This window comes from Lepidochelys olivacea, assembly GCF_965140295.1.
Source record: "Lepidochelys olivacea isolate rLepOli2 genome assembly, chromosome: 6".
NCBI classification, from domain to species: domain Eukaryota; kingdom Metazoa; phylum Chordata; order Testudines; family Cheloniidae; genus Lepidochelys; species Lepidochelys olivacea.
Window position 1 is genome coordinate 64845510 of NC_140416.1, and position 12436 is coordinate 64857945.

Sequence of the window (12436 nt, forward strand, 5' to 3'; positions counted from 1 at the left end):
GGAAGAAGGTGTGCTGAGAATAGTCAGATCAAGTACATTATTCTGCACTTCTGTGAAACTCTTCATCTGATGATCTTAAAGTGCATTACAAGTATTCTTTAAGCCTTATGCTATCCCTGTGAACTATATAAATAAAATATATGTAGCTTCCATATATTTTAGCTACATATATATGTTACATATGGATGAACTGACTCCCATAAAGGATACATTAAAAGGATAAATAGAAGCCAGGAGTTGAGTTTCCAGTCTTCTCTTCCTAGTCTCTTGGTAATTTAAGATGGCTTCTTTAAGGGCAAGTAACAGTAGTTGGAACATGAAGATAGCAGGTAAGTGGTTGTGATGTTTCCCCAGTTCGTAAATACATTCTAAACCTTTAAATTATGCTTTTTTTTTTTTTGAAGGGGCATTTTTAATAGCAAATAACATTTTAAAAAGTATTTTGTGTGATAAGGCCACTTATTATTACTTCTAATAACTGTTTTATAAGTACTCTTGTAACTGGGATATCAGGGCAAATTATGTACAATTACTGGTCTTTCCTGCACTTCATCTTAACTTTATGCTGGACCACTAGCCAGTTCAGACTTCTCAGAAAGCATTGTGCAGACTCAAACTTGGGGCATTGCATTTAAACCCTGAACTTGGTTTTAATATCTCACAACACTGGTTCGAGAAAATGCTACACAGCTACTTAGTATACGAATTATATATATTAGTTTGCTAGAATAAGGATTTTAAACAGTACTTTGAAATACTTCTAAATGACTTGTAAATAAAGCTATTAGACAGCTTTGCTATCTGTAATCTTGTCTATAAAGACTTTCTATAGCAGTCTGTTTTTGCTACTTATGCAAAAGGTACCCCTGGAACAAATATGAATAATAACCTGCATCACAACTGTAAAGGCTGCAGGGCATTGGCATTCCTTTTTTTGATGTGTGTGCATGTGTACACACTCTCTTCCATTCAGAATCTTTTCCAGAGATGAACTTGTGATTAACTGTGGGACCTAAGGTTTAATGCTTGTCAATGAGTTCTCAGACACTAAAATGAAAACGTAGTCGCTCCACAGTAAAAACAGTTATGCCTTTCCAGCATATAAAAGAAAACTCTAGTGCATGATATCCTTTCAGCAGCAGTTCAGTCTTGTGCTGATGGATGGTTCTCTTGCCTCCCTTTCCCTATCTGATAGGAATTCTTGCTTGTAGCTGAAACATTACCTGTTTTGAAACACCACACACAAATTAATTCATTCCTTGGATTTCTGTAGCACACACACTCTGTAGGGTACTATCCTAAGCCACGCTTAGTCAAATAAGGAATCTACTAACCCTCATCTGTTGAGTTGTGCTCTTTTCTCTCACGTTGATCTAGAATCTCAATTTGAAACAATTTATCAGATAACTAAATGTGATTTCTATAGGCTTTAAGGATAATAAAAGCTCCTCTCACAGCTCTCCCTGTAGGCCCACACATCGTTTTTATTAAAGGTTTCCATGGTGGCTTAAGGCTGGCATAAACACTTACCTGTAGCTAAAATGTTACAGGCTTTCAGATCTGCCCTGACAGTAGTCACATTCCTGGCCTATCTTCCATCCTTGAGTCAAGTTTAATGGGAACTCTCATTAGCTGCTCTAGATATAATATTTCCCTTATCTGCCCACAAGCCCTCAATGGCTCTACCCCAGAGTCAAAGGCATGTTAAAATATGTAGAACTGCCTTAATGGTCACTTATATACTGGCTTCAAGCAGCTACTGGGAGCTTTCAGAAAATACTGCAGTGTCCCACTCTCCATTCTGCCCCTCTGGTCACCTGGGGTTCAATACATAGCCCCGCTAAAGGCAGTGCAGGTCCATGCAAATGCAGGGTTCTGCCTACATGGAACAATTTGCAAGGTTAAGACCCAGCTGTGTTCCCTACTCTGCTCTCTGCACATGTGTAGACACATAAATAATTTCAGCAAATCCCACCCTTCTACCCCACTGAAGTTCTCCCTTTCTTAATTAAAAAATAAAATAAAATGCTGCAATATGAAAGCATATGGGTTACACAATGACACTTCCTACAGGATAGCTATTTATCACTGTGTTAGAGGCACATAAAATGTGCATGTATTGGCGTAACAAATACATATTTTTCTTGTATTCTTGATTTTTTTTACATGCGTATTTGTATGTCTGAAATGCCTCTTAATTTTTCAGATGCATACTTCCACTGGAGGAGGGTTTTGTGACTGTGGGGATACAGAGGCATGGAAGACTGGACCACTTTGTGCTAACCATGAGCCTGGAGCAGCAAGCACTACAAAAGCGGTAAAAATAATACATAAAGAAAATCAGAGATGAATATTGTCTGTAAAGCTTCAGGCTTTGCAACATGCTCCCTACCTGTCTAGAAGAGTTACCATTTGCTCTGCGAGGGGCAGGGTAGAGAGGAATGATGGCAGTATGTTTTTCTGCGTCTGTGAGGATGAAAAAATGTGCTCAGGATCAGGCTGCTGGCTTTTAAAAGGGTAGACTAAAATTTGAGTTTGCTGAATGATCTTTTCTAAATGTTAAAGGACAAGTTTCAATACACTACATTAAAGAAAAACACTCTAGACAATTTTTTGCATCTTGTCTGTTGCTAGTATTTACAACATAATATAAGGCATGCACATGTAAAATTCAGTATCCTTGGGTTGGGGTGAGGGGGGAACCAACCCAAACCCCTCAAAAACCAGAACTTGCAATCAAAAGGTGCTACACAAACTTTTAGACATCTAAGTCTGGGAAACGGAGCCCAGAAAAGCAGATGCTTCAAACCAAACAGTGGCTAAAGAGTGGTTGTTCTGCTCCTCCAGGCTTTCTCAGGGCGTTGACTGCTCATTGTTGCCTTCCAGCTCCAAATGCCCTGCAGAGCTCCCTGGTCCCTAGTATCCCCTGTCCCAGGCTCCCAAGGGTAGCTTGCATCCTACCTTCAAATGCATGTTGTAAATAGTAATAACATTTTTGAAAAGCTTTAAGATCGTTAAATTTGGGTATACATGTCTGTAACTTAAGGGTAAAAATCCTTTTCAGGAACATCATAGGGATTAAAAATACCTGACTACTAGCCAAGAAAATCAGTTAGTTTTTAAACTTAAAATCCAAACACACATTTTCGATACTTTCAAATATTTGCATTTCTTAAGTTTTAACCTAAACTTTGCTTTTTATGACTTTCTAACAGTTCTTCTGGGTGTTTTTTTTTTTTTTTAATTTTTGCACTTTAAATTAATGTTAGGCACTCTGTACCTTAATTCCATCTTCATGCAGTTCTTGTAACTGAATACGATATAATATCATTTACTTATTGCCTTTCATCGTCAAGCTTTCCAACTGTCTCTGCTAACTGATACTTACTGTACAAATTGTTGCAGAGGTGAAATATAGCCACTTCTGAGGTGAAATGTAGCAGTTGTTTCATAAACATTGTGAAGTTAGCATAGGAAGTTAAGAATATTTTGTACAATTGATTACAGGATTGGACTCACAGGTATTTTTCAGGCTTATGCAGTTAATTCTTAATTATCCACAAGCTTTATGGTAACAAGAAAAGGAGTACTTGTGGCACCTTAGAGACTGACCAATTTATTTGAGCATAAGCTTTCGTGAGCTACAGCTCACTTCATCGGATGCATACCGTGGAAACCGCAGCAGACTTTATATATACACACAGAGAATATGAAACAATATCTCCTCCCACCCCACTGTCCTGCACAGTGGGGTGGGAGGAGATATTGTTTCATATTCTCTGTGTGTATATATAAAGTCTGCTGCGGTTTCCACGGTATGCATCCGATGAAGTGAGCTGTAGCTCACGAAAGCTTATGCTCAAATAAATTGGTCAGTCTCTAAGGTGCCACAAGTACTCCTTTTCTTTTTGCGAATACAGACTAACACGGCTGTTACTCTGAAACCTGTCTTTATGGTAACAGTTCTCACCATTTCCTTGAAAGAAAAGAGAGGAACCAAGCTGCCATTGCAGGGAGGGGGGAGAGAACAGGCCGAACACATCCTCCGTTTCATTCCCTGTAAGTTTGTAATGGGGAGAGAGGAAAAAGATCTTGTCCATTCTGGGTTTGGGTGTTTTCTTTTTTTGTCCCTTTTTAGGAGCCCAGAGAAACCATTAATTTACCAGGAGTTTTTTGGTATCTATTAAAGAGCGAGATATGGAGAGAGGTGCTCTATCTGCATACTTTCCTCACCTGAATGAGGGAGGGTGGAGGAAGACGGGGGGAAGTCTTTTCATTACAGGGTTGATTGCCTTTTGTTTGGAATATCCTTGTCTATAGCAGCCTGTTTTTATCCTTTACCAAAGGTCTGTGCTTGGTACGATTTACCCCTTCAGATGCCATACTGTAACTGAAATTTAGCTCAACACAACAGTGCTTCTATGAAGCCCAATTCACAAAGCTTCTGCCTGACACTTATCCTTTCTCCTCCAAATTTAAGAACATTAGTAGTATAGTTGGAGTAGGAAAAAAATTAAGCCCAGATATTTAAGACCTCTAATACCCAGGATCTGTAAGAACCTGACTTCAAATCATCACATGGGTGCAGAGAAAGATATTTATAAAATCTGTAGACATTTTAGTTGGCAGCCTTGACTTGGAATTCCTCTTCTAAAGCTCATCAGGACAGGAAAACTCTCTAGGAACTGTGGAAGCCATTGGTCATTTCACTTCATTACTTGTTTCATTTCTATTCCAGGTTTCCCACCACATGCACACTGTGTAGTTTTGATTTCTTTTTTTTATGCCACCTAGAAGCTTATGGGCTACGTGAAACTGCATGCTGCTTTAGGAAGTTTCCAAAGTCATGGTTCTTGACAATATCTAATTATATCACCAATATGTTATACCCACTTCTATCAAACCATATACTATTCCATGTGAATGGAATCTGGATTTGAGATCTTGGTTTTGGTAATTCTCTTTTCTCCCCATTTTCTTTCCCTTTCTCCCCATATAACATATATATTCTGAGATTTGCAAGCAGTTTAGTGCAACCATAAAATTTATGGAAAATGCATCCAGATACGCTGGACTGCCTTGAAAATATCAACCGCTGTGTCTAGGTCACAAATCTCTGAAGTTTCTCCATTTACATCTCTAAACGTGGATACCAATATAAGAAGCCATTCCATATATTCAAAAGATGTAGTATTCCCTTATTATTTATGTCCCGCATATTCAATCCCTTCTTTTCACAGGGAAGGGTGACAGTGAAAGAGATCTGTGGCTGATGGCTGTATCTGTATGTTTGGTTACCTAGTGATTCATGAAAGGATGACTTACAGACATTTTGGGAGAATATGCAAACAGACTGAAAGGATGAGACATCAGGGACTGCAGTTCATAGATGACAAATCCAGGCCTGAACATCTTCATATGAGTCAGAAGCAATGTTGCCATCCTTTTTACTTTTGTAACCTAAGTTTCCTAACCCATTTAATGAAGCTTTTCACAGCCTGTGCTTAGATCAGAGAAGTTTACATGTTTTTCTGTATCTTATTTTCTTAACTAGTATCTTTAAAAATGCACCTATATCATGTTTGATTTGGTGGATAAAACTGTTGTTGGATTATTTCCGAGAAATTTTGCAGGTAGTGATAGCAAGGAATTGAAAAGAGGTGTGTTTCACTTTTCCCCAATGTCACAAAGAGGCTTCAGTGGGGCTGTGTTCTTATACAAAAGATATCTTTCTGGTTGTGCAGTTCATTCATTCTCCTCAGCTTCATTAGTCTTGCTCCCTTTAGTGTAAAGTGAATATACCAGAGTGTATTGTAGGGCAATATATTTACCATTATGCCTGAGGTCAATATACCTTTCTAATGACACACACACAACTGTAATATGATTTCAGCTTTGCGTTGCATATAATCAAATTCAGTACTTTTATTGTTTCTTTAAATTATACTTATATGGCAAGGATTTTTTTCTGGAAAGGATATAATAATCAGCTGCTATATTACCAAGTTTTTTTCTCCGTTTTAGTATATCTATATTCCATATTGATATCTTGTCCTATCTTCTTATAGAATTCTGAATGCCAGTTAAATGAAGAACTAATGGCACAAGCAAAGATGATGTTCCCGTCGGTATTAAAATACATTGTAGATATGACTATCTGGGAAGAAGAGAAGGAGTTGCCTCCTGTGCTCATGACCAGGTGGGAGATATTGCCAATGATTTCTAAGTATTGGAACTGCCATTCAGGTTTTTTGCTACCCTATATAAACTTCGTAACACCCAGATCTCTAAATAGAACTATAACATTCCTGGACTATAATCTCTATAAAGGTACAACACTTCAGGGAACGTTTTGCATATGTTAGTGTCCAATTAACCACAATAGAAATTGTTCAAAAATCCTCCTCCTCCTCCAAGATGAAAAGAGACCATTCATTTGATTGGTGACGAGAGCAGAATGGGATCCTTAAGTGCCAGGGGGAGAGGAGAAACAGCTACAGGATTAGCAGAGTACGTAAATACCTTGTTTCAGAGTAGCAGTCGTGCTAGTCTGTATTTGCAAAAAGAAAAGGAGGACTTATGGCACCTTAGAGACTTAGAGAGCTGTAGCTCACGAAAGCTTATGCTCAAATAAATTGGTTAGTCTCTAAGGTGCCACAAGTCCGCCTTTTCTTTTTTCATAAATACCTGGTTGTACTTGAGCTGGTTTAGTGTCCTAAGTAGACAGCTTGGGTGAGGTAGGATGGGGGAGGGGAGGGCCTTTTTTGATTGGTTTTCATTACATGGTGCGAAAACCACTTGAGTCTTAGCCATATACTAACACTAGCACTTACACTGGTCTCAGCACCACAGTGTAGCTGCACAGTTTCTGGAAGCACTTACTAAACTTCCTAGGCCTATAGGAGAATGACAGTTTACCGTGCCCTTTAAATCTGTTGACAGTTCTCAAAACTTCACTGGACTGACCTCCAGTTTGAGCTAGGTGTGACAGTGAAGACCCAATTCCTAAATTCCTGAGTGGCATTAACATAAAAATATTGACCTAGTTATCAACTGCAAGGAAAACTAGCATGTAAAAACTTTCATTTGGGGTGGAAGTGTAGTTAGTCTTAAATTTCCAAAACTTGTTAAAGTACTTTGTATCACCAAGAAGATCATGATGCTCCTCTTGTAATCAGTGGTCAGTGCATAGTTATCATGCTCTGTTCTTGTCTCAGTGAGAGGTGGAACTGCTTGCCTTTTTTCAGAATCTGAAGTTGATGAACTCAGTTTTCCCCTAGCATTTATTTGGATATATTTGTCACTTTCTCCCAGGAGTTTGCAAGTGATTTGTAGCCAATATCTGGATAGGAGATGGTTTTTATTTTCTCTTTGCTCATCTAATGAAATAACTGGCTTATCCCCAGTAGAGAGAAGACAGACCACTACTACTGTGTCCTTTTCAATGATGAACATCATTCTTATGACCATGTCATCTACAGTCTCCAGAGAGCGCTTGGTTGTGAGCTCGGGGAAGCCCAGTTGCACACTACTGCCATAGATAAAGAGGTCAGTGCAGTGCGTGTGAAATAGAAATTCTCTTTTTAAGGATTATACGCTGCTTCTCTATATTCTCTCTCATTCTCTGATCGTAGTAACTGTAGCTGTGATGTTGGAGCTTGGAAAGAGACAATGACAGATAATGCAACCTAATTGTTAATTGTAGTTGCATGGAATATGAATGCTATTAAAGAAGGTGATCTGGTTTTCATATCATGCTTATTTGTTGTTGAAGACACAAACCAGGGTCCAGAGGAGGGGAGAAGCAACTGATTTCTTAGCTGAGGTTGATCCACTTTCATCTATTGTCTAACACTGCCAACTTTCTCTAACTTTGTTATAAAGGTTAGTTTTATCTTATCTGATTTGCACTTCTTGGATGAGAAAACGACACATTTCAGGCATACCACTAAAATAAAAATATATTGGTTTGCCTATTCAATAGTAGGTTACATTGTGCAAACACTTTTATAATTTTTCTGGTTCAGTTTCTGTCCTGTAATAATCTTTAAAGTTGTGATGCAAGTTATTAAAACCAGGGAAATTCCATGGTGAAGCTGATGTTGACCGTTCCACTTTTTGTTTCTCAGAACAACATTAAACATTCCTAATTATCTGTTCAAAAATTACTTGGGGGCATTCTGTATGCATCACAAAATTATGAAGTGTGCACATGTACGTATGCAAAGATTTTATACATATGGACGGACATATCCTTTATTAAAATTGGAAGAATTTTTAAAAACTTGCTTTTGACCATTAGTGCTGTTTACTTTCAATATTTGTCTTGGTTTGGACTATGAAAAAATTAGTTTATTTTTGTCTAGTCTCAGTTTCAGCTTCTCATGTGCTCGGACAATGCTACATTGCTTGGGCTACATACACTACAGAAGGCTGTTTTCCAAAAATAGTTCCATAGTAACTTTAAAAAAAGGTAATATTTGTGTTTTTAGGGTGTATATAAATGGTTATTTCTAATAATAAAACCTAAATTTTAGGTCTAACTTGACTTGAGTATGCTTTTACAATGCAGTGGAAATTGTGATGTTCGCTACACAAAATGTACCACAAAATGTACTTTGCTTTAATGGCAGTATGTTTACAGGAAGCTATTGCTTTCTCTTCATCTCTTCTCAAATTCTGCAATGTGGAAGGGCCATGTTAAAGGCCACACTTGTATTTTCTTTTCTTTGGAATTTGGGACCAGACAGTTCTTGTCAACGTTGTTCCAGACTCCATTAAGCGTGCTGTTGCATGTTGCTCTGAACATTCCCACTATCTGATCCTCAGAACTAGGAAATCACTTGATAGGCAAAGGTTGAAAGAAAAGAGTTCAGGAAGAGTCCACTTTCTGCTAGGATGAAAACTGACACTGCTTCTGGATGGGAGTATTTTGCAGAAGTCCAGTTCTTCCATTTTGTCGCACCAATTTGTTCCTCTTACATGATGATGCGAATGTGTTTGTTTTTAACTTGCTGTTTTAATTTAATTCAAATTGGTAGGGTTATCCAGAGATTGTTTGTTTGTACCAAGTGGATTACTATCTCAGAATTCCTAGAGCACTATATTAAATGGACTCTAGGCACCACACAGAAGATGGGCCAAAAATCAGACCCTTTGTCCAAATTTATGCAATTTTAATATTCTTTTACTGAGAAGTTATAAGGTAATAAAGCAGTGACAAAGTTCACACTTGAATCCTGTATTCTTGTATTAAACCCTAACAAAGGCCTCATTTTTAGGTCAAGTTACCATCAGTTGAATCCTGAGATGTTTTAATTGGTTTTATTACCCTTTTTCCTACATCATAAGGTAACTGACCTTTCTAACTATATGAATGTTGTTTTGTTACCTTCAAGAGGACTATATGGTTGTAAGGCCAGAAATAAACAAATGCCTCTTAGTGTCCCCACACATGCCAAACTGTTCCTTCTCCTGCTCTCTTCATTTAAATTTCTGTTTAACACTTTGAGTAAGCCTGCATTAAACTAAAACACTAACATCAGAAATGAGATGTGACACACCAAAAGGTCTCAAAATATAATTAATATCAAAATAGAGGTTTCAAGTCATCTCCTAGTAAGTGACACAGAAATCTACATAAACTATGCTACATTCAGTTTCTCTGTGTCAATGCAGGCAATGACTCCTTGCTAAAAGGATCAAGATTCCACTTAAAGAAGCTATAGCTGGCAAAGTGAGACCATAAACCTGAGTGTGTCTAAATACACATCTCAAATTGCTTTTGGAAATTTTATTACCTTTGAGCAAACTAAACAATGGTTCCAACACAACCATTAATGCACCTCTTAGCAATGTACAAAGGAATACATTAATTTAAGTAATCACCTCACAAAATACCCCAATTCAGAAGATTAAGAAAAGTAAACAATCGGTTTTTTAGCCATTTGGAGAACAATAGAATTTTAAGGCCAAATTTAATGACATCTCTATTAAAGCTAGAGGTGTTCAAACAAAGATTTTTTGTAATAGAGTAAAAAGAAAAGGAGTACTTGTGGCACCTTAGAGACTAACCAATTTATTTGAGCATGAGCTTTCGTGAGCTACAGCTCACTTCATCGGATGCATACCGTGGAAACTGCAGCAGACTTTATATACACACAGAGAATATGAAACAATACCTCCTCCCACCCCACTGTCCTGCTGGTAATAGCATCCGATGAAGTGAGCCGTAGCTCACGAAAGCTCATGCTCAAATAAATTTTAGTCTGCTGCAGTTTCCACGGTATGCATCCGATGAAGTGAGCTGTAGCTCACGAAAGCTCATGCTCAAATAAATTTTTACCAGCAGGACAGTGGGGTGGGAGGAGGTATTGTTTCATATTCTCTGTGTGTATATAAAGTCTGCTGCAGTTTCCACGGTATGCATCCGATGAAGTGAGCTGTAGCTCACGAAAGCTCATGCTCAAATAAATTGGTTAGTCTCTAAGGTGCCACAAGTACTCCTTTTCTTTTTGCGAATACAGACTAACACGTCTGTTACTCTGAAATTTGTAATAGAGTAGGTATTTCTGGAAATATATACTGTAGTTGGATAAATTCATATATATGAAGATATTTTTAATAACAAATTTTGGTGGATACAATCATAGTGTATGCTTATATTAGTAAATCTAGAAATGTATAAAGATTAAGTGTAGCAATTGTAAAATTGTATTTAGAAGATATTATTAGAAGTAGGACTCTTGTTGTTGTGTTGCAGTTGTTTTGAAGTATCTAAGACCATGCTTAAAATAGCTAGAGTATTGTAACCATTTGGAATTCAAATATTGATTTTATAAGAAGTCTGGAAGTTGTTTACAATAAAAATCAAATTGGGGAAAATTCTTCCTACCCTTAAGAGGAGATACACTTAATTTTTAATTTTGAAGAGAGTTTAAGAAGAAAAGAATAAAGCTTCTAGAAGGTAATTACCAAGTTACAACGAACTATGAGAATTTTATTCTGTTAAATGTTTCAGGGATAGAGGTCTACTTGAGCCTAATTAGTAAACCAGACCTGAATCCATCCAACCTGACGTGAGAAGTTCCAGTTGTTTTCCAACCCAACCCATCCTGAATCCAGCACCTGTAGTCAGGTTTCATTGGGTCTGGTCTTGTTGCAGGGCTCTATTCCAGAAGTCACAACAGAAATTGAGCCAAAAGACAGTTCGGTTAGTGTATGCTCTAATTAAACAATGCTAAACAAAGATAAAATTAGGGAATTTGAAGGAGAGGCTGGAAACCGTTGGAAAGGTGGACTTTTCTGAAGCTTGGATGCTATCTGCTGGATGGGAGGAAACATGTGATGTCACTGGATCTGTCAGGTCTTACTACTTGCAACCAGATCTGCATACATCCCAAAATCTTGGACTGCCCAATGGAAAGATGTCTGAAGCAATAAACTGCTCCCTTTTTGGAGTTGGGCTAGTCCCCCAAACAACAGAATGAAGAGAACTCATAAAAGTGTTGCAAAATCTCAGTTCGTTGTTCTCTCTCCACTTAAGAGATCCAGCTCTCTTCACCTTGGAGATCGTGTTCATTGCAAGTCCTGAGGTTTTGAATGCTGAGTGTCCAGATTCTGAACCAAGAAGAGCCCTCCTATTCATGTAAGCAGTGTTCAATGACTTTGCTCTCTAAAGAGAGAGTTTTAGTTAAAAGAAAGTCCTTTTTCCTGAGAAGAACCTGGGTTTTGGGACTTTTAAAGTCCCAAATATAAGGAGCCTTAGGGAAGAAAGCTGTCCTGAAGATGAAAGATATCAAGAAGAAATAGTCAGCACACCAGAAGGCTCCCTGGATGACAGAAAGCATAGAAAGATTTAAGAATAAGTATTTACTGCTGAGATTCCATAGGGAATTTCTGGGCTTTGAAGGAAGCCAGAAATTGGCCTTGGAGAGCAAAAATACTACCTTTCTAGAATCCTGTACTTCCTTGTAGTTTAGATTCTGGTTCCATAAATCTGGACCATTGTTCTGGATCCTTGAATTGACATTCCAAAATAATAAACCCTGTTAAGATGTCCTTATTCCAAATAAATACCAAGAAAGATTATAGTAGAAGTAGGGAAGAAATAAAACTTTAAACTAGCCTTAAGATTTGAAATCTTCTACAGTAATCATGGTTGGATGTAACTTAATGCCTTGTAACAACATGTGCCTAAATTCAGTTGTTTGCTCCTCACCTAGAGGACACTGTAATTGTGAGGAAATTATATTTGCACTTTTTATGTTAAGGGTGATCTAACTATTACCAGCTTATTAAAGTTATTTTGCTGTTGCTTAAAGAACTAGCCTTGAGCTTATAGCTGTTTTTACCGTGTATTTCAAGTATCTGGAATTGAACTGTAGATTGTTAGATCTGTGAAAATACATTGTTTTGTTATCTTATTTAAACTCAG

The 12436-nt window shown here is 37.6% G+C and overlaps 1 protein-coding gene across 2 annotated transcripts in view; it reads left to right on the forward strand.

The window, feature by feature from the left end:
- UBR1 (ubiquitin protein ligase E3 component n-recognin 1) overlaps positions 1–12436 on the forward strand; it is a 145690-nt gene that overhangs the window by 14410 nt on the left and 118844 nt on the right. Inside the window, exons 4-6 of one of the 2 annotated variants that reach the window (XM_084631233.1) lie at positions 2207–2317; positions 6069–6199; positions 7410–7548. In XM_084631233.1, coding sequence (XP_084487359.1) covers positions 2207–2317; positions 6069–6199; positions 7410–7548 — 381 coding nt within the window. Of the gene's footprint in view, positions 1–2206; positions 2318–6068; positions 6200–7406; positions 7549–12436 lie in introns of both variants that reach the window. The other variant, XM_084631232.1, reaches the window with a different exon arrangement.